General features: G+C 24.9%; 7 protein-coding genes across 7 annotated transcripts; 3 read left to right on the plus strand and 4 right to left on the minus strand. All coding sequences in view use genetic code 6, as the record gives it.

Annotated features, from left to right (window-relative positions):
- Positions 1-810: 810 nt before the first annotated feature.
- Positions 811-2,625, minus strand: TTHERM_00586520 (tRNA pseudouridine synthase Pus10, putative; the record flags this gene model as incomplete). Its single annotated transcript, XM_001019857.2, has 3 exons — positions 811-1,458; positions 1,515-2,021; positions 2,128-2,625. The coding sequence occupies 3 exons, from the start codon at positions 2,623-2,625 to the stop codon at positions 811-813; spliced, it is 1,653 nt and encodes a 550-aa protein (XP_001019857.2).
- A 280-nt stretch (positions 2,626-2,905) lies between these two features.
- Positions 2,906-3,963, plus strand: TTHERM_00586530 (hypothetical protein; the record flags this gene model as incomplete). Its single annotated transcript, XM_001019858.2, has 6 exons — positions 2,906-3,018; positions 3,081-3,201; positions 3,262-3,434; positions 3,500-3,676; positions 3,733-3,802; positions 3,856-3,963. The coding sequence occupies 6 exons, from the start codon at positions 2,906-2,908 to the stop codon at positions 3,961-3,963; spliced, it is 762 nt and encodes a 253-aa protein (XP_001019858.2).
- A 384-nt stretch (positions 3,964-4,347) lies between these two features.
- TTHERM_00586540 (exosome complex exonuclease RRP4, putative) lies at positions 4,348-5,611 on the plus strand (the record flags this gene model as incomplete). Its single annotated transcript, XM_001019859.1, has 7 exons — positions 4,348-4,469; positions 4,538-4,609; positions 4,667-4,742; positions 4,796-4,879; positions 4,937-5,015; positions 5,066-5,435; positions 5,485-5,611. The coding sequence occupies 7 exons, from the start codon at positions 4,348-4,350 to the stop codon at positions 5,609-5,611; spliced, it is 930 nt and encodes a 309-aa protein (XP_001019859.1).
- Positions 5,612-9,027: 3,416 nt separating this feature from the next.
- TTHERM_00586560 (hypothetical protein) lies at positions 9,028-10,923 on the minus strand (the record flags this gene model as incomplete). Its single annotated transcript, XM_001019861.2, has 8 exons — positions 9,028-9,127; positions 9,193-9,288; positions 9,438-9,524; positions 9,665-9,757; positions 10,094-10,183; positions 10,531-10,580; positions 10,640-10,788; positions 10,839-10,923. 8 exons carry the CDS (start codon positions 10,921-10,923, stop codon positions 9,028-9,030), a joined length of 750 nt encoding a protein of 249 aa, XP_001019861.2.
- A 1,207-nt stretch (positions 10,924-12,130) lies between these two features.
- On the minus strand, positions 12,131-12,454 carry TTHERM_000586566 (hypothetical protein; the record flags this gene model as incomplete). Its single annotated transcript, XM_012798551.1, has 2 exons — positions 12,131-12,333; positions 12,409-12,454. 2 exons carry the CDS (start codon positions 12,452-12,454, stop codon positions 12,131-12,133), a joined length of 249 nt encoding a protein of 82 aa, XP_012654005.1.
- A 1,530-nt stretch (positions 12,455-13,984) lies between these two features.
- TTHERM_000586573 (immobilization antigen) lies at positions 13,985-18,367 on the minus strand (the record flags this gene model as incomplete). Its single annotated transcript, XM_012798552.1, has 1 exon — positions 13,985-18,367. The coding sequence occupies one exon, from the start codon at positions 18,365-18,367 to the stop codon at positions 13,985-13,987; it is 4,383 nt and encodes a 1,460-aa protein (XP_012654006.1).
- A 1,471-nt stretch (positions 18,368-19,838) lies between these two features.
- TTHERM_000586580 (hypothetical protein) lies at positions 19,839-20,168 on the plus strand (the record flags this gene model as incomplete). The annotated part of the gene is made up of 1 exon (XM_012798553.1): positions 19,839-20,168. One exon carries the CDS (start codon positions 19,839-19,841, stop codon positions 20,166-20,168), a length of 330 nt encoding a protein of 109 aa, XP_012654007.1.
- Between the last annotated feature and the right edge of the window lie 127 nt (positions 20,169-20,295).

The following is a 20,295-nucleotide window of genomic DNA, read 5'->3' on the forward strand; positions in this document are numbered from 1 at the left end:
CCCAACCCCAACCCCAACCCCAACCCCAACCCCAACCCCAACCCCAACCCCAACCCCAACCCCAACCCCAACCCCAACCCCAACCCCAACCCCAACCCCAACCCCAACCCCAACCCCAACCCCAACCCCAACCCCAACCCCAACCCCAACCCCAACCCCAACCCCAACCCCAACCCCAACCCCAACCCCAACCCCAACCCCAACCCCAACCCCAACCCCAACCCCAACCCCAACCCCAACCCCAACCCCAACCCCAACCCCAACCCCAACCCCAACCCCAACCCCAACCCCAACCCCAACCCCAACCCCAACCCCAACCCCAACCCCAACCCCAACCCCAACCCCAACCCCAACCCCCAACCCCAACCCCAACCCCAACCCCAAACCCCAACCCCAACCCCAACCCCAACCCCAACCCCAACCCCAACCCCAACCCCAACCCCAATCTACTTAGTATTCTCAATCTAAATTAAGTCTTACTAAAAGTGTTATTTTATTTGATGGAAAATTTAATTTAAAAAAATTATTTCATTTATGGATGTAAAATTTAAAATTATGCTTAACTTTTAATATAAAAGCTAATTTTTTGAAATTAAAATAATAATTTAAACTTATTTTAAAATTAAAAATATTTTCAGTTAAAGTTTGTTTTATTGCCTAAACAATATTTTTTTACTAAATTTATTTACACATGTATTGAAAAAATTAGTTAATACTATTTATTATTTATTGGAAATAATTTTAAAATACATAAATTATTTTTTTAAATTTAGGATTATATTCTTTATTACAAAACATAACACTTTTTAATCACTACCATTCAACGATTTAGCTGGGTACTTTGCATGTTTCATCGAAATCCTTTAAAGATTCTTCGCAGAGCTTAGGATATAGCTAAATTACATCTAATTAGAAAATATCAGCTTCAGTTCCTAATATGGATCCAACATTTGGTGTAGTTCTTTCCAAGTCCCCATGAACAAATTCTTTAATATAAGTACCTGCACTACTTAATACATAAAGGACAAAATGTCTCTCGCTAAGGAGGTACGCTTTTAATTTATGAATGTATTTTGTTCTAATCATTTGAGTTCTTCTATGAAGTACTCTAATTGGAGTTTTCTGCTTTAATTCTATTTCATTCATGTTATTGAGCTTATCTATTTATTCTTAAGTGATTGGATCTTTAGTCTAAACAACGCAAGCATATGATTTAATTTTTTCTTATTCACTTTACTTTAAAACTTCAAAGCATTTTACATCTGTAAACTTTAAAGAATTAACCTTGCATTCAGTCTTCACATTATTTAAATGTGCTTCATAATTCTTAAGATCTTCATCAGAAACTGAGTGAACTCTTCTTGGATTTTAAATTTCAATAACAAAAGGTCTACCATTACCTAACATTCTTACATCAATATCTTCTCTGCCACCAGTAGAAAATTTATAGTCATCACACTGTTTAAAATAAATAAATAATAAATACAATTTTAAAATTCTAAAAAAAACTTTACTTTGAAATTTGGGAGGATATCATTAGCAATTTCTTCTTGTATTGATGTGTCATAAAGCTTAACTCCATCAATGAACCAGGGAGTTTAGCTCATGTATCTAGAATACTTGCAATAATTACCCATAATATATATGCTAGCATGGGATAGAGAGACGTCAATTTATGCAGGACTTGTTACTGGATCTGGAAGCTAGCCATTTCTTATAACTTTGAAGAATTAACTTCTAGGTAGAGCAGATATTCTCTCTAAATTAAGGGCTGTGGGTTCAACTCTAGGAAGGATGATTTCTTCATCAAAGTTACCCTTTAGTTTTTTCTTCTTCTTTTCTTCATATTACTTGTTAAGTTAACTAAGATGGTCTGAAAAGTAAGAGAATTAGAGACGATCATCATCATCTGCTCTAATTTAAAAGTTAACAACAAAAGGACAATCAACTGATGATGTAGCAGGTACTCCTAATTTCTCACTAAGTAAGTCTGGCAAAATCCACTTATAAACAGTTTTAATCTAAATATAAATATATTTATTAATTTGTTTGTTTAGTTATTAAAAGAGAAAGGAGATAAGACGACAAACTTAAATTTTAAATAAATAATAATATAAATATAATTACATCTATATAATTTTCTCTCCATTGAAGAATTTATTTAGCGAATTCTTCTTATTCTTCTGCAGGAAACTAGAGACTCTACTTTTCAAAGAGGTCTTCAGTGTGGTATAAAAAGTTAGCTAATCTAATCTATGTGCAGAGAGGAACTTTAATAAAAAATTTGAAAGACTAATATTCAAAATCTTGTTCTTTAATTTGTGCTGCTATTTTATCTACATTTTCTTAATGATCTATATTTTGCAAAATTCCCATGCATATCCTGCAGTAGTGATTATTACCACCAGTTCTAATGATCCAGTCATGATTATAATGAGTGGATAAACTTTAAATCTCTAACTTTTTGCTTACATTTTCAAGCAATTCTTAAAATTGTTGTTTGTTTTAGTAAACTTCATACTAATTAATTTTCAATGCTCTGAATATACATCTCACGCAACTAAAATTATCAAAGAAGTTTTTAAAAATGTGGCACTTTAAAGTACTTTTAAGAATTGATTCCATATTTATTTATTTAATTAGTTATTTCTTATTTATTTTTATAAAATCTATAGTGGATAGTTAATTAATAATTAATATATCTTTAGAAATAAATATTTTTGATAGAAAAATAATCCTTAAAATTAATTATTAATTTTACATGAATCAAGCAAATCCTTTAAATTTATTCATCCGCAATTTTACTTCTACAGTTTTTTAAAACTATTTAAATTAATTTAATAAATTTCAAAAAAATTTAGATAAATACAAAAAAAAAAAAAATTAAAATATAACTATTTGCGAAATGTAGATTTCTGAAGCAGACGCATCTGAAGAAGTGTAGTAGTCATTCATCTTCAACTATGTCAATAATGAGATATTAGAAGAAAAGAAGATAAAAGAGCTCTTTTAGAAATGGTAACGTTTAAATGCTGTAAAAAAATGTTTGCAAGTATTTTTTATATTTAAATTATCAAAAGGGGATTGAATTATTTAACAGTATCAAGTTATAGATTCAACTAAAGGTTCGAAGAAGTTTCTGCTGAACAATTCCTGTTAGAATTCTTTAATTTCCCTGAAGTTAGATAGACCCTCTCTTCAGTAACAATTTTAATCATGCAAATAATGTTTTGTTTAATATTTATAAAACTATTATTCCAGATGAATTCCCCTAAGGAGAACTATAGCACAATAAAATACAAAAGACTTAAAGTGAATCAAATTAAAATGGATTTGTTTGATAGATTAGAAGAAAATAATTTAGTAGTTAAAGACATGATAAAGTAAACTTATGAAGATTTCGTTGAGGAAATTCAAATTAATGATTTAGTTAGGTATTTAATTTTAGTGTATTGGGTTAGAGCAGCAGTATTAAAATAAATTGTTTTATTTTTAAAAGAGAGTGTTTAATTAAGGAAGAAAGCGAACACTATGAAATTTTTAGTGAAGAAGATAGAAAGCAATTCTTATTCAGACTCTTTTAATTAGTTGTTTTAGGTGGCTAAATGTGTCAATGGGAAGAGAAATTGTCAATTTATCTTGACGCTACAAAGCACTTGTACAAGAACTTAGTCACGTAAATATTACTAAAATTAGAATAAATCATTGATGCAATAATAATAAATTAAATAGAGCTCGTAAAGATAGCGCCACTGATAACATTTACATAGATTCATTCGTTTATGAGATTTAAGCTCTTGATGTAAAAGTTACCATTTGTGAATTATAATACAATTTAACTTTTAATAAAAAAAGAAATCATACAAGAAAGGAAATAATCCTTAGGATGTGCTTTATGTAGTCGTTAACCCTTCAATTAGAATGCTGCATGTCGTATAAAATGCATGGGTTAAAGTATGGTGAATAAATAACAATTTTAGTGAATAGCAAAAATGACATTTTCAATAATAAAATTCTAACTTAGTTAAATAATTTAAAAATAAATATGTAGAAATTGTTTGTTTGTTTGTATATAAAAAATAAAATAAATAAGCATGAGTTTAACGTAGAATAAATAAATATCAATCAATCAATTATCATTTTATTTGCTTTATATGGAACAAAAGTAATTAATTATTTATGTAAATCTTTGAACAATCAATATCTTTATCAAATTTAATAACATCAATATAAAAGTATCTATCTATTAAACTTTATTTAATATCATTTAATTTCCATTCTAAATCTATACAACTTGTATCAAAAATTCAATTTAGCAAGATAACAAAAATAAATAAGTAAATAAATATGGGCGATTTATTAAAAATTAAAGATTAAATAGACTTCAAAAAATATTTGCATGATGATATGCTTGGTTTAAATATTGTATTGCCAGGTGATGTCATTAAAAAAGAAAAAGGTTTCATGAAGTAATTTCAATTCTTTAACATTTGTGTTTGCAATTATTTATTTATTGAATTGATTTTAATTATCTTAGTGGACATGGTACTTATGAAGAAAACGGAATTATTTATTCTTCAGTAATAGGAACAGTAGTATAAACAAATAAGTAAAGCTTTACTTATTCATCAATTCAAATTAGCAATGTTTTTTATTTCTTAAATAGGTTGCTTAGTGTGTCACCACTTAAGTCATATTACACTCCTTAAGTAGGAGATATTGTTGTAGGAAGGGTTATGGAAGTAAATAAACGATTTCGTTTATAATAGGAATATAAAATTATAATATTTAATAGATAGGAGACAAGAAATGGAAAATAGAAATAGGATCTAATTAATATGCAAGTCTTCACTTGAATTCAACTTATATTCCTGAACAGGTTTATTATTTCCTTTCAAAAAGCATAGATTGATTTAAAACTTTAACATTTTTATAGAGAATTAAAACAGATGAAGATGAGTTAAATATGAGATAAATCATGAAAGAAGGAGACTTAGCTTGTGCAGAAATTCATTGTAAATAAAATAACTCTAAAATATAAATATTAACATAATCTATATTTCAGCTATTAACAAGGACAAGACAGCAAACTTGCATACTAGAAGTTTAAAATACGGCAAGCTTGAAAATGGATTTTTGGTGGAAGTATTTAACAAACTAGTGAAAACTTAAACTAACCACTTCAAAAAGTTGTAATGTGGAATCAATATTATATTTTCTCACAATGGTAAAATTTGGCTCAACAATATTTCTAGAGAAGGCATTATTAAAGAGTAAAAAGAAGTAGAAAAGAAATAATATAGCTATGAAGAAAGATAGGCTCTCAGCATAATCTCAAACTTACTTAAATTACTTGATCAATAAAATATAAAAATCAGCACTGATTTACTTGATGAGCTTTATAATTATGTGATTACAAAGAAAATAGAACCATCGTAAATTATTTTATAAATAAACACTTTATTTATATTTTAACTTAAAAAGAAATATTCTAACATAAGCAGGATCTAAGGAATTAAAGTAGTATCTGTAATAAAAATTAGAAACATAAATTCCTAAAGAAATTAATAAATTAATGAAATAAGGAGACTATTTAGCTTAAGATTATTGAAAAAATGTGTGTATCTAGATATATATACTTTTTATTCTATCTTTGTAGATATTTTTACATCATTTATTTACTAGAATATTAGTTGTTTAAAAACAAACACGATAAATAAATAGTCTATTTTTATATTAAAAATTTCAATTTTTTACAAATTAAAAAGAATTTTATAATTTAAATTTAAAATATTTTAAGTATTTATTTAGTCTAAAAATATGAATTATAATAATTTATTTTAATGAAAAATAAAAATTTAGTTAAATAATTTACAATAACAGAATAACAAGTTAAGAAAAAAAATATTGCTATTACTAACTAATTCTAGTTTCGAAAATAAAAAATTGCTTTAAAAAAATATTAATTTTTTAATCAAATCAAAAATTTTTGAATTGTTTTAAATTATATTTTATTTGTCAAAAAATAAATATGTCATTTCATATAATTATTGTATTTATTTAATTTATTTTTTTATTTTTAGTGGTTTTAAATCTTTCAATAAAATTTTATCCTAAAATAATTTATTTTAAATAAACTAATAATAATTATTTTTTTGAGTTAATTTTAAAATTTAATTTTCATTCATTCATTTTTAATAATTTTGTAGTTTAATCAATTAATTATTTTATAAACATAATAAAAAATTAAATAAAAATTTTCATTTTTTGACTAATTTATGATTAAACAAACAAGAGATTTATAAACTCTTTAATATTTAATACTTACTTAACTTATACATATAATTTATATTTTGAACAAAATCAAAAATATTTTATGTAAAAAGCTATTAATACTATTGATTAGTTTTTAGGATGGATTTTGTTTTCTTTCCTTGTAGGGCTAGGTGTCTGTCTATATTTATTGATGATTAAACTATATCTACAAGAAATTTATTTTTAATCAAAAATCCATTATACTAATGTTTAGTTTAATTAACGTTTTTAACTTACTAAGTTTATTTTTAATTATTCTTTCTTTATATTTATAGTGAGAATCTCTAATAAAAAAATCATTATTAACTAAATAATATTTATCAAAAACTTAATAAATTACAGTTTTAAAGGGTATAAAAATGTCAAAATATGTAAATTTCTATATTTTACTAGAGTATCACAAATATCTTAAACAATTTCATATGGGATATAACTTCTATGACTGCTTTTAAAAAAAGTATATAATTAAAAAATTGAAAATTGAAAATTAATAAATGCTAATAAATAAATCTTCAAATTCCAAAATAATAATTCTGGAAATGAAAATAGTTATTTAAATATAATCAAAATCCGAATATTTTTGTTTGTACGTTAGACATACTTCTAATTATTTGATATTCTTACAGCAAGACAAGCTATCAAATAAAGTTAAAAGATCATCAGTATCAATACTTTATCTAATTTAAGTAATTTAATTAGCTACAAATTTATTATTTAAGTTTTATATAAATTGAAATCATTTTTAATTAATTACATTTTCTACTTTTGTTAGGAATAAATAAGTTGATAAAAATGAAAAATTCAATAATTTTACTTTATCTTATAAATAGTTAATAAGGAAAGATTTTTGCATTGTGATATGGCAGTTGCTATTTTTTATATAAATTGTGCTCCAATTTTATCCCACCTATCAAAAAATATATTTTAAGAATTTAAACAATAAGATTAAATGATAAATTATAAATAATTATTATTATTTTAGCAAAAGAAAAAAAATAAAAAAAAATACAATAATTTCTAATATTAATTTATTTATTTCTTATCTTTTAATAACTTAGTTTATTTATTGTTTGGGTTAAATAAATAAATTTAACTTTATTATTTTTAAAATAAAGTTTGCTCAATAAAAATTATTTTTTATTCTAACTTTTTATTTATTGGATGATATTTTCCAAAATTTTCTTAGCTTCTTTATCATTTTTATTACTTTTCTATTTAAAAAAATAAAATCATATACTCAATGTATAAAATTATAGTTTAGATTGAAAGGCTTTGTTCGAAGGAGGAACTTAAACCCTATATATCTTCTTCATCAATATCTTCTCCACTAATTAAAATAAAAAATAAAATTATGAATTAATTATTTTGTGAGATAATATAAAGATATTTTTGTTTTATTATAATTTACAGTTTTTTTAGATTTTCCTAACTTATCAAAGCTTGAGTGGTAGAGATATATATTTATATAAAAAATAGATAAGTAAGAAAGTAAAATTAACATACCTTAAACTAAGAGTAACAACTTTTTAAAATGCAAAGTCTGTTTCCTTCAGCTTTAATAAAAGTTATAAATTAACTAAATAATTAAAAGATAAAAATTTAACTGTAATACTTTCTTAATTTAATATACTTTTGGCAATATTATCATACCACGAAATGGTTATTCTTTTTTATTTTTTATTGATTTATTTCCCATTTTAATTTATTTTTTTTCCAATTTTATTAATTAATTATAAATATTTGAAGATAATATTTTCTTCTAAAATAGGAAATTATTGAATAAATAAAAGAATTGTTTTTTGATTAGACTATCAAAAATATGATAAAAAAATTTTTTATGACTCTAAATTAGTAAAAGATTGAGAAAAATATTAATATATTATTTTAAATGCATACATACATACAGTAATAGATTTAAATTATAGAATGAGATTTTCAAATAATTAATTTAAAATATGCTCTAAATTATTTAATTAATTTTTTGTTAGTAACATAAACTAGAAATATAAATTGAATAAAATAAACATCATATATAGTAAAATTATAATCAATTAAAAACTTATTACTTAATTATAATTAAATGAAAAGAAATTATATAAATTGATAGCTATAAAATAAACTCCATTTTAATTTATTTTTTATTTCTTAATTAAAAATGCTATGCTCAAAATTATTATTGTATTTGGTTGCTTACTATTTTAATAATACGAGTCTTTTAAATGATAAAAAGGAACTAAAAAATATTTATAAATTGCTCTTAATTAAATAATATTTCAACTTAATATTGAGTAATAAATTATAGATATACTTTTAACCCTTTAAGTTTATATTCAATTAATTTAAGGTGAAATCTAATATTAGGTTTCAAAAAAATTAAATTCAGAATTTTGGTAAATAATTATTTTTTTTCATCTTAATTTTATAATTTTTTTCAATTAATTATATTTTTAAACTTAATAAAAAATTAAATAAAAATTTTCATTTTTTGACTAATTTATGATTTAAAAAACAAGAGATTTATATACTCTTTAATAGAAATTATACTTAACTGATATTATAATTTATATTTTGAACAAAATCAAAAATATTTATGTAGAAAGTTATTAATGCTATTGATTAGTTTTAAAGATGGTCTTTGCTTTCTTCTCATTTTGCAGGGCTGTCTATATTTATTGATGATTAAATTAAATCTACAAGAAATTTATTTTTTAATCAACAACAACACATAATCGTTAAGTTTAGTTAAATTAACCTTTTTAACTTAATAAGTTTATTATTAATTTTTTTTTCTTAATGTTTGGTCTGAATACCTCTAATAAAAAAATTACTATTAACTAAATAAGTAAATAATATTTATCAAATAACTTAATAAATTACAGTTTTAAAGGGCATAGAAATGACAAATAATGTAAATTTCTATAGTTTACTAGTGTATCACAAATATCTAAAACAATTTCATATGGGATATTAAATCTAATTTCATTTTAAAAAAAATAAATAATTAAAAAATGGAATTTGTTAAATTAATAAATGCAAATAAATCATCATATTCCAAAATAATAATTCTGGAAATGAAAATAGTTTTTTAAATATAATCTAAATCCAAATATGTGTGTTTGTACTATAGAGAAACTTCAAATTATTTGATATTGTTACAGCAAGACAAGCTACGAAATAAAGTCAAAAGATCATCTGTATCAATACTTTATCTAATTTAAGTAGTTTAATTAGCTAAAAATTTATTATTTAAATTTTATATAAATCGAAATCATTTTTTAAAATTTCATATGCTACTTTTGTTTGGAATAAATAAATAGGTCGATAAAAATGAGAAATTCAATAATTTTACTTTATTTGTCTAATATTTAATAAAGAAAGATTTTTGCATTTTGATATGGCAGTTGCTATTCTTTATATAGATTGTGCACCAATTTTATCCCACCTATAAAAAATATATTTTAAGAATTTAAACAACAAAATTAAATGTTAAATTATAAACAGTTAATTTTATTTTAGCAGATAAAAAAAAGTCAAAAAAATAATACCATAATTTCAAATATTAATTAATTAATTTATTTCTTATGTTTTAATAACTTAGTTATATATTCTTTGAGTTAAAAAAATAAATAAATTTAACTTTAATTATTTTTAATTTAAAGTTTGTTCAATAAAAATTATTTTTTATTCTAACTTTTTATTTATTAGATATTCTCCAAACTTTTCTTAGCTTCATTATCATTTTTATTACTTTTCTATTAAAAAAAATAAAATTATCTACTCAATGTATAATTTTATCTCTTAGATTGTAAAGCTTTATTCTAAGCAGGAACTTAAGCCCTATATGCCTTCTTCATCAATCTCTTCTCCACTTATTAAAATAAAAAATAAAATTAAGACATTAATTATTTTGTGAGATAATACAAAGATATTATTTTAAGTTTAATTTCATTTTGATTTTTTTTTTTAAGAAAGTAAAAAGACAAAAAAGATTTTAATCAAAAAATAGCATAAAATATTCCTATAATTAGCATAATAATTTAGTTTTTCTTTTAATTTTTAAGAATTTTATTTTTGAATTAAAAATATTGTTTATAATTTTTATTTTATAATAATTTACAGTTTTTTTAGATTTTCTTAACTTTTCAAAGTTTGAGTGGTAGATAAATAAATAAATAAATAAATAAATAAATAAATAAGTAAGTAAAATTAACATACCTTAAACAAAGATCAACAATTTTTTAAAATGCAAAGTCTGTTTCCTTCAACTTTAATAAAAGTTATAAATTAACTAAGTAATTAAAAGATCAAAATTTAACTGAAATACTCTCTTAATTTAATATATTTTTGGCTTATTTTTTATCATACTATGATGTACTTTTTTTTTATTGATTTATTTATTTCCCATTTTAATTTATTTTTTTTTCCAATTTTATTAATTAATTAATTATAAATATTTGAAAATAACATTTTGTTCTAAAATAGGAAACTACTGAATAAATAAAAGAATTATTTTTTGATTAGACTATCAAAAATATGATAAAAAATTTTTTTATGGCTTTAATTAAATTAGTAAAAGAAAAAAAAATTAATATATTATTTTAAATGCATACAATAATATTTTTAATTTATTGAATGAGATATTTCTAATAGTTAATTTAAAACATGCTCTAAATCATTTAATTTTTTGTTAGTAACATAAACTAGAAATATAAATCTAATAAAATAAAATAAAGATCACTTATATTAAATTATAATTAATTAAAAACTTGTTTCGTAATTATAATTAAATGAGAAGAAATTGAATAAATTGATAGCTATAAAATAAACTCCATTTTAATTTATTTTTTATTTCTTAATTAAAAATACTATGCTCAAAATTATTATTGTATTTGGTTGCTTACTATTTTAATATTAATACTTTTTTAAATGATAAAAAGGAGCTAAAAAATATTTAGGAATCGCTATTAATTAGTTAATATTTTAACTTAATATTGAATAATAAATTATAGATATACTTGTAACCCTTTATTTTAATATTCAATTAAGTTAAGGTGAAATCTAATATTAGGTTTCAAATAAAATCGATTAATGTAAAACTTTTATTTAAACTTTTACCAGCAAAATTAATGAGGGTATAAGGTAATAGGAAAATAATATTTGCAATTATTTAGAAATGAAGAATAGTGAAATAAAAAATAATGCAAATTATTATGTGTTTATTTGTTAAAGTTAAAAAGTGTTATCAATAAAAAGACAATAAAACATTTGATTAAAAAGAAAAGATACATTTAATATAAAAATTTAATAAATTATTTGAAATTTATAGTTTTTGTAAAATAAATAATTAATAAATAATTAAATTATACAACAAGCACAAAATAGTAATCATATATTCAAAAAACAAAAAAGCAAATTGACGAATTCTTTATATTTATGATATTTATACATATATTATATGGTATTTTTAATACTCATTTTATTATAATTTGTAAGTAAAATAAAAAATTTCACAATTTCTTTGAATATGTGTGTATTGTTTTTGTTATAGATTTATCCACACAGCAATCTTTAAGAAAATTAATACACTGAATATGCTAATCAACATCTACTATTTTTGATTTGTAAATCCATTCAGAAACATCAAAAGTGAGATAGTATTCAAGAATTTTAGAATAATTCTTGTTTTCTATCAATTTAATTAAATTCTAATTGTTAAATTTGTAGCATTTTATATATCTTTTGATATTTTTAATAGTTTATTGATAAGGCTTTTTCGATACCAGTTCTAATATTAGCTATTCACTCTCAGTGCCAATCAAAAAATTGAAAAAAGATTTAATAATATTCTTTAAGGCATTTGTATTTGTTTTGTGTTCTTCTTAATCATCATTTAAATTTCTTAATAAATGGGATTAATCTTATTATTCTAAGCTTAGAGTAATGTTTTAGCTCTCACAAGTATAATTTGTCTATGGAAGCGAACTCTCAGCAAATGAATCATCAAATGAGCTTGACTTTCTTCATATTATAATTATTAAAATATGATTGAGTATACATTACTCCATAAAAATAGTAAATAAATTATGCTTATACCTTCTACGACGTATCGAAAACTATAATTTGTTGCAATTAATAGCATATTCTTCACCTTATTAATAATCAAAATCTTGTGTTTAATAAATTAAACTATCGTTTTGCATATTAAATTGTAATGATTTAATTGATTCCATCTTATTTTTTTATTTTTTGTTTATTTACTTATTTTTTTTAAATGATTGATTAATAAAGTAAAAATTACAATCTTTTGATTAATTAAGAGGTAAATGTGAAGTAATATCAAGTTGATTTAAATTGTTGTAATAATTTGTTTCCTTTTTAGCTAGCAAAAAAGTTATTATATAATTTAAAAATATAGTCAGTCGTCCTTTGGTTAATTCATTAATTGAAATTTTAAATGAAATATTAAATCGATTTCTAATTTAGTTAGTTAACTTTATTCAAGCATTCTCTAAAAAAACCTTTGTGCTAAAATTTTATCATTTCAGTTAGTTTATTTTATTTAATTAATTGGCAGAAGGATAGCCATCATTGTAATATGAGTTATCAAAACTTAATGCAATAAATTGAGCTAATATAGGTTAATAAAATCATTTTATTGGAGATAAATCATCGAAAAATTTCTTAAAATAAAAATAGCTTCATTTTTTTGAATTTTTTCCATTTACTCCTTAAATTTTCCAAAGTAATATATTATAACTTTATAAACATTGATTTTCAAAGAAATATATTATAACTTTATAAACACTGATTTTCAAAATCAATTTGTTTTTGTCACCAGAAATTAGCTTTCAATAAATCAAATAATCATTAATAAAAGAATATTTTCTCAACTTTTTATCATAATTCTTACATTTTAAATTTACTTAAAAAAAATTTCAGAAAACTGCCTGATCAGGATAATAATTGTTTTTTATATGAATATTAAGTAATTGATTTCATATACAATCTTATTAAGTAAAAATTACATTTTTTAGTAAAATAATGAATAATATTTAGTTGCTAGAATAAATGACGATTATTTATTATTTTCTTAGTTGCAGGATGTATTTTTACAAATAAAACATATTTAAGACAATTAGTATTATTTAATAAAATTAAAAAAATAAAAAAAAGGTTTTAAAACAGGTTTGAAACTGATAAAAGAAAAAAATAATATATTTTTAACAATAAATTAATTTTTTATGAAAAAATCTGAATTTTTATATCATACATTTACTCTTAAAAGAGATATAAACATATTTCATTTTTTGTCACTAGCAAAAAATCAGCATATTAGGCTTATTTTGATAAAACTATTTTTAAAATAATTTATCATTTCTCAAATATCCACATAAACATATTCATTTTTATATTAAAATTTTTTAAATTATTTTAATTCTACATATTTTCATATTTTTATATTTATTTTTAAATTAATTTTTATTTTTTAAAACATTTTACACAACACACTTGAATGCATGCAATATATATTTGCATAATTGTACAATAGAAAATTTTTTACAAATCAAAATATTTTTTTAATTTTACAATCAAAAGATTTAATGATTTTCAAAATCTTGCTTGGTTGAAAATATATTAATTACAGTAACATCAATAAAATTAATATATTTCAGATGATTAAGAATAAAAAAAATATTATAAAAGTCAACATTAACAAATATTAACTGGTAGTAAGGCTACATTCAGCTTAGCAAACATTATTTGAATCAGAAGTTTATTCTAAATTGCAGCTAGCAACACAAGCACTCCCATTAAAAAATTTACCAGCAGAATAAGCTGTATGAGAGCCAGAGACACCATTACAGGATTTACACATCCAACCATTGAGATTAGAACCTGGATTAGAACTACAGTCAGTAACTTTACAATTTGGAGTTGCAGAAACCGAAAATAAATTTTAGATTGTACTAGTAGAACCACATTCATTGCAATCAGTAGCTTTACCACCATCTACACCTGCATTACCACAACCAACATCTGCACCATTAACAACAACTTAACAAATATTATTTGAATCAACATAATAACCTGAAGGACAACTGGCAACACAAGCAGTTCCACTCAGAAATTTACCAGCAGAGTAAGCTGAATGAGCATTAGTGACGCCATTACAGGATTTACACATCCAACCATTGAGATTAGAACCTGGGTTAGAACTACAATCAGTGACTTTACAATTTGGAGTTGCCGAAACAGAAAATAAATTTTGGATTGTACTAGTATCACCACATCCATTACAGTTAGTAGCGTTACTCCCAGATGCACCTGCAGATCCACAACCAACATCTGCACCATTAGCGGCAACTTTACAAATATAATTTGAATCAGCATAATAACCTGAAGGGCAACTGGCAACACAAGCAGTTCCACTCAGTAATTTACCAGCAGAGTAAGCTGAATGAGCATTAGTGACACCATTACAGGATTTACACATCCAACCATTGAGATTAGAACCTGGGTTAGAACTACAATCAGTGACTTTACAATTTGGAGTTGCAGAAACAGAAAATAAATTTTGGATAGTACTAGTATCACCACATCCATTACAGTTAGTAGCGTTACCCCCAGATGCACCTGCAGAACCACAACCAACATCTGCACCATAAAGAGCAACTTTACAAATATAATTTGAATCAGCATAATAACCTGAAGGGCAACTGGCAATACAAGCAGTTCCACTCAGTAATTTACCAGCAGAGTAAGCTGAATGAGCATTAGTGACGCCATTACAGGATTTACACATCCAGCCATTGAGATTAGAACCTGGATTAGAACTACAATCAATGACTTTACAATTTGGAGTTGCAGAAACAGAAAATAAATTTTGGATAGTACTAGTATCACCACATCCATTACAGTTAGTAGCGTTACCCCCAGATGCACCTGCAGAACCACAACCAACATCTGCACCATTAGCGGCAACTTTACAAATATAATTTGAATCAGCATAATAGCCTGAAGGACAACTGGCAACACAAGCAGTTCCACTCAGTAATTTACCAGCAGAGTAAGCTGAATGAGCATTAGTGACACCATTACAGGATTTACACATCCAACCATTGAGATTAGAACCTGGGTTAGAACTACAATCAGTGACTTTACAATTTGGAGTTGCCGAAACAGAAAATAAATTTTGGATTGTACTTGTATCACCACATCCATTACAGTTAGTAGCGTTACCCCCAGATGCACCTGCAGATCCACAACCAACATCTGCACCATTAGCAGCAACTTTACAAATATAATTTGAATCAGCATAATAACCTGAAGGGCAACTGGCAACACAAGCAGTTCCACTCAGTAATTTACCAGCAGAGTAAGCTGAATGAGCATTAGTGACACCATTACAGGATTTACACATCCAACCATTGAGATTAGAACCTGGGTTAGAACTACAATCAGTGACTTTACAATTTGGAGTTGCCGAAACAGAAAATAAATTTTGGATTGTACTTGTATCACCACATCCATTACAGTTAGTAGCGTTACCCCCAGATGCACCTGCAGAACCACAACCAACATCTGCACCATAAAGAGCAACTATACAAATATAATTTGAATCAGCATAATAACCTGAAGGGCAACTGGCAACACAAGCAGTTCCACTCAGTAATTTACCAGCAGAGTAAGCTGAATGAGCATTAGTGACACCATTACAGGATTTACACATCCAACCATTGAGATTAGAACCTGGATTAGAACTACAATCAGTGACTTTACAATTTGGAGTTGCCGAAACAGAAAATAAATTTTGGATTGTACTAGTATCACCACATCCATTACAGTTAGTAGCGTTACCCCCAGATGCACCTGCAGAACCACAACCAACATCTGCACCATAAAGAGCAACTTTACAAATATAATTTGAATCAGCATAATAGCCTGAAGGGCAACTGGCAATACAAGCAGTTCCACTCAGTAATTTACCAGCAGAGTAAGCTGAATGAGCATTAGTGACGCCATTACAGGATTTACACATCCAACCATTGAGATTAGAACCTGGATTAGAACTACAATCAATGACTTTACAATTTGGAGTTGCAGAAACAGAAAATAAATTTTGGATAGTACTAGTATCACCACATCCATTACAGTTAGTAGCGTTACCCCCAGATGCACCTGCAGAACCACAACCAACATCTGCACCATTAGCAGCAACTTTACAAATATAATTTGAATCAGCATAATAACCTGAAGGGCAACTGGCAACACAAGCAGTTCCACTCAGTAATTTACCAGCAGAGTAAGCTGAATGAGCATTAGTGACGCCATTACAGGATTTACACATCCAACCATTGAGATTAGAACCTGGATTAGAACTACAATCAATGACTTTACAATTTGGAGTTGCAGAAACAGAAAATAAATTTTGGATAGTACTAGTATCACCACATCCATTACAGTTAGTAGCGTTACCCCCAGATGCACCTGCAGAACCACAACCAACATCTGCACCATAAAGAGCAACTTTACAAATATAATTTGAATCAGCATAATAGCCTGAAGGGCAACTGGCAACACAAGCAGTTCCACTCAGTAATTTACCAGCAGAGTAAGCTGAATGAGCATTAGTGACACCATTACAGGATTTACACATCCAACCATTGAGATTAGAACCTGGATTAGAACTACAATCAGTGACTTTACAATTTGGAGTTGCCGAAACAGAAAATAAATTTTGGATTGTACTTGTATCACCACATCCATTACAGTTAGTAGCGTTACCCCCAGATGCACCTGCAGAACCACAACCAACATCTGCACCATAAAGAGCAACTATACAAATATAATTTGAATCAGCATAATAACCTGAAGGGCAACTGGCAACACAAGCAGTTCCACTCAGTAATTTACCAGCAGAGTAAGCTGAATGAGCATTAGTGACACCATTACAGGATTTACACATCCAACCATTGAGATTAGAACCTGGATTAGAACTACAATCAGTGACTTTACAATTTGGAGTTGCCGAAACAGAAAATAAATTTTGGATTGTACTTGTATCACCACATCCATTACAGTTAGTAGCGTTACCCCCAGATGCACCTGCAGAACCACAACCAACATCTGCACCATAAAGAGCAACTATACAAATATAATTTGAATCAGCATAATAGCCTGAAGGGCAACTGGCAACACAAGCAGCTCCACTCAGTAATTAACCACCAGAATAAGCTGAATGAGCACCTATTACACCATTACATGCACGACACATCCAACTATTGAGATTAGAACCTGGATCAGAACTACAATCAGTGACCTTACAATTTGGAGTAGCAGAAACAGAGAATAAACTTTAGATTGTACTATTATCACCGCAACCATTACAGTTAGTAGCGTTACCCCCAGATGCACCTGCAGTACCACAACCAACATCTTTACTAAGACAAGCTTCTTTAAAAGCTTTATTAACACCAATAACACCAATACAGGATTTACACACCCAACTATTTATACCACTTAAAGGTTAACTAATACAATTATTATATTTACAATTTGGATATGAAGTAAATATAAATCTAGTATAGATATTCGAGTCATCACTACATCCTTTACAAAAATAAGCTGGATCATCCACATTACCACAACTAACTTCATTACCATACTTATATTTGCAAATATAATTTTCATCACTAATATAATCTGGATCACATTAGTATTTACAAATACCATTTTCCAAGTAGATAAAATTTGGACCGCCATAACTCCAACTAGATTAAAAAGTAGCACAAGAACCACACATCCAACCATTGATATCTCCAACTGGATCAGTTACACAATCAGCAACAATACAGTTTGAACCACCGTTCTTAGAAGGTATGAAATAATTTCGAAAATAACTATTAACGCCACATCCATTACAGTCTATAGCAATACCACCATTTTAATTTGGTGTACCGCAAGAGACATCCAAGCCATTAGCAAAATTATCGTATTAGTATTAAGAAGCGATAATTTTAATTAAAGTAAAAATAACCAAAAATTTTTTCATATTAAAAATTTTTTTTTTAATTGATTTTATATTAATTTATTGAAATAATTAATTAATTATATTTTTTTTCATTTGATTTATGATTTAAAGTACGATTTGAGCTATACATTTGGGGATTTTTTTTTCACAATATTTAAACAATAATGGGTCAACATATATTTAAACGACACTACTTTTTAATTAATTTAAACGATGGCTATATTTACCATTTTTAAACTACACCTGAAATTTTATTGTTGTTTTAAATTATTTGAAGTAGGTGTCGTTTAAAATAATTATATACCCTATTTATTCATGGTGAGCTGAGAATTGGGTTTTTGAATATTGGTGAATTTTCAAAAATAACAAGGTCAAATAAAATTTTTTAAAAATAATGAAATAAAATTTAAAAAGAGTTATTGAGGTAGTTTTTTTTGACTTTTTAAAATTGATAATAAATAATTGAAAAATTAACCCTAACACTTTTGAAAAAAATATCAAAACAATCAGATCATTTAAATAATAATTCTGAATAAAATTTTATTTATTACTCATTAATTATTGAAATTGAAAAATCACACACTACACAATACATGTTACAAAAAAAGAAGGTGCACAACATGTATGATTTTTGGAACTTAAAATGTTAAAATCAATAATATGCTATTCAAATTCAAAAATAGTTTAACATATTGCTTAAAATATAATAAAAAATACATAGAAATAATTTTAAATAAATTTTAAGCTTATACTGGACTCATTTATATATGAAGGCATAATTTTATCACCAGTTTTGCTTTCACTTTTTAGAAATTGAAGAAAATATATGTAATTAATTAGTGAGTTGGTTAAAAGGAAATTGAAGAAAAACATATAAAATAACGGGCCAATTAATTATTTATAAAAGTGAAAATTTGAAAATGAAAAAATTTACAAAAAAGAAGGAAAATCAAAAGAAAAAGAAAAATAAATTAAAATAAAAAAACTAATAATGAAATAAGTAATTAATTAAAATAGAAAGTTATGTATGATATAAAGGCTAATGAGAAAACGAACCCAGTAGAACAGTTTCCTAATTTGTCAAATTTACACATACTTGATTTAAAAAAATTGATGATATTAGGTCTTAAAAACCTTACACTAGTCCTCACTTTTCCCTTTATATTAAGAGAACCCCCTACCCTTCAAATTATATCATTTATATAAATAAATAATTGGTATACATATAATAATAATTATAATAATAAAAATAGTATATCTGTAATTTTGTGTAAAGGGACAAATCCTGTAATATGTCACCTTGTACGAGTTTATATATGCATCACTTTTAGTAATTGAAGATAAAATTTATTATTAATTAATGGGTTAGTTAAAAGAAAAAATGAAGAAAACATATGAAATAATAAAAAATCAATTAATTACTGATAAAAGCAAAAACTGAAAATGAAAAAATTAGTTAAATTAACTAAGATGAAGAAAAATCAAAGAATAAATGTATAAAAATCAAACAAAAAATAAATAAAGGAATGAATAAATTAAAAAGATTAGTTATGTTGTTTTAAATAAATTTTTATATCAAAAATATTACACTCAAAAACTGATAAACAATTTTTACTCAATATAAGGTGTCAAATTATTTAGATTATTTTATTAAATTATAAACTAAGACTAATATATCAATTAAATAGAAAGGCCTGCTAGAGTTGGAAAGTTAGAAGGCCTTTGCTAAGATAAAAGATAGCACCCCTTTATTCAGAAAAAATTTATGTAAATAAGAAAGTAATAGGAGACCTAAAAGGCAAATTGGAAGCCACCTCGATGAGTTGCAAAATCATGGAAGGTAATAAAAATTCTTTTAGGGTTAAGTGAACTTTTCTACCCTTCTAATTATATATCTGTTAAAAAAAAATTGGTATGCATATAATATTAATAACAAATAAGATTATTAA

This window comes from Tetrahymena thermophila (genome assembly GCF_000189635.1).
Source record: "Tetrahymena thermophila SB210 genomic scaffold scf_8254580, whole genome shotgun sequence".
In the NCBI taxonomy this organism is placed as follows: Eukaryota; Ciliophora; class Oligohymenophorea; order Hymenostomatida; family Tetrahymenidae; genus Tetrahymena; species Tetrahymena thermophila.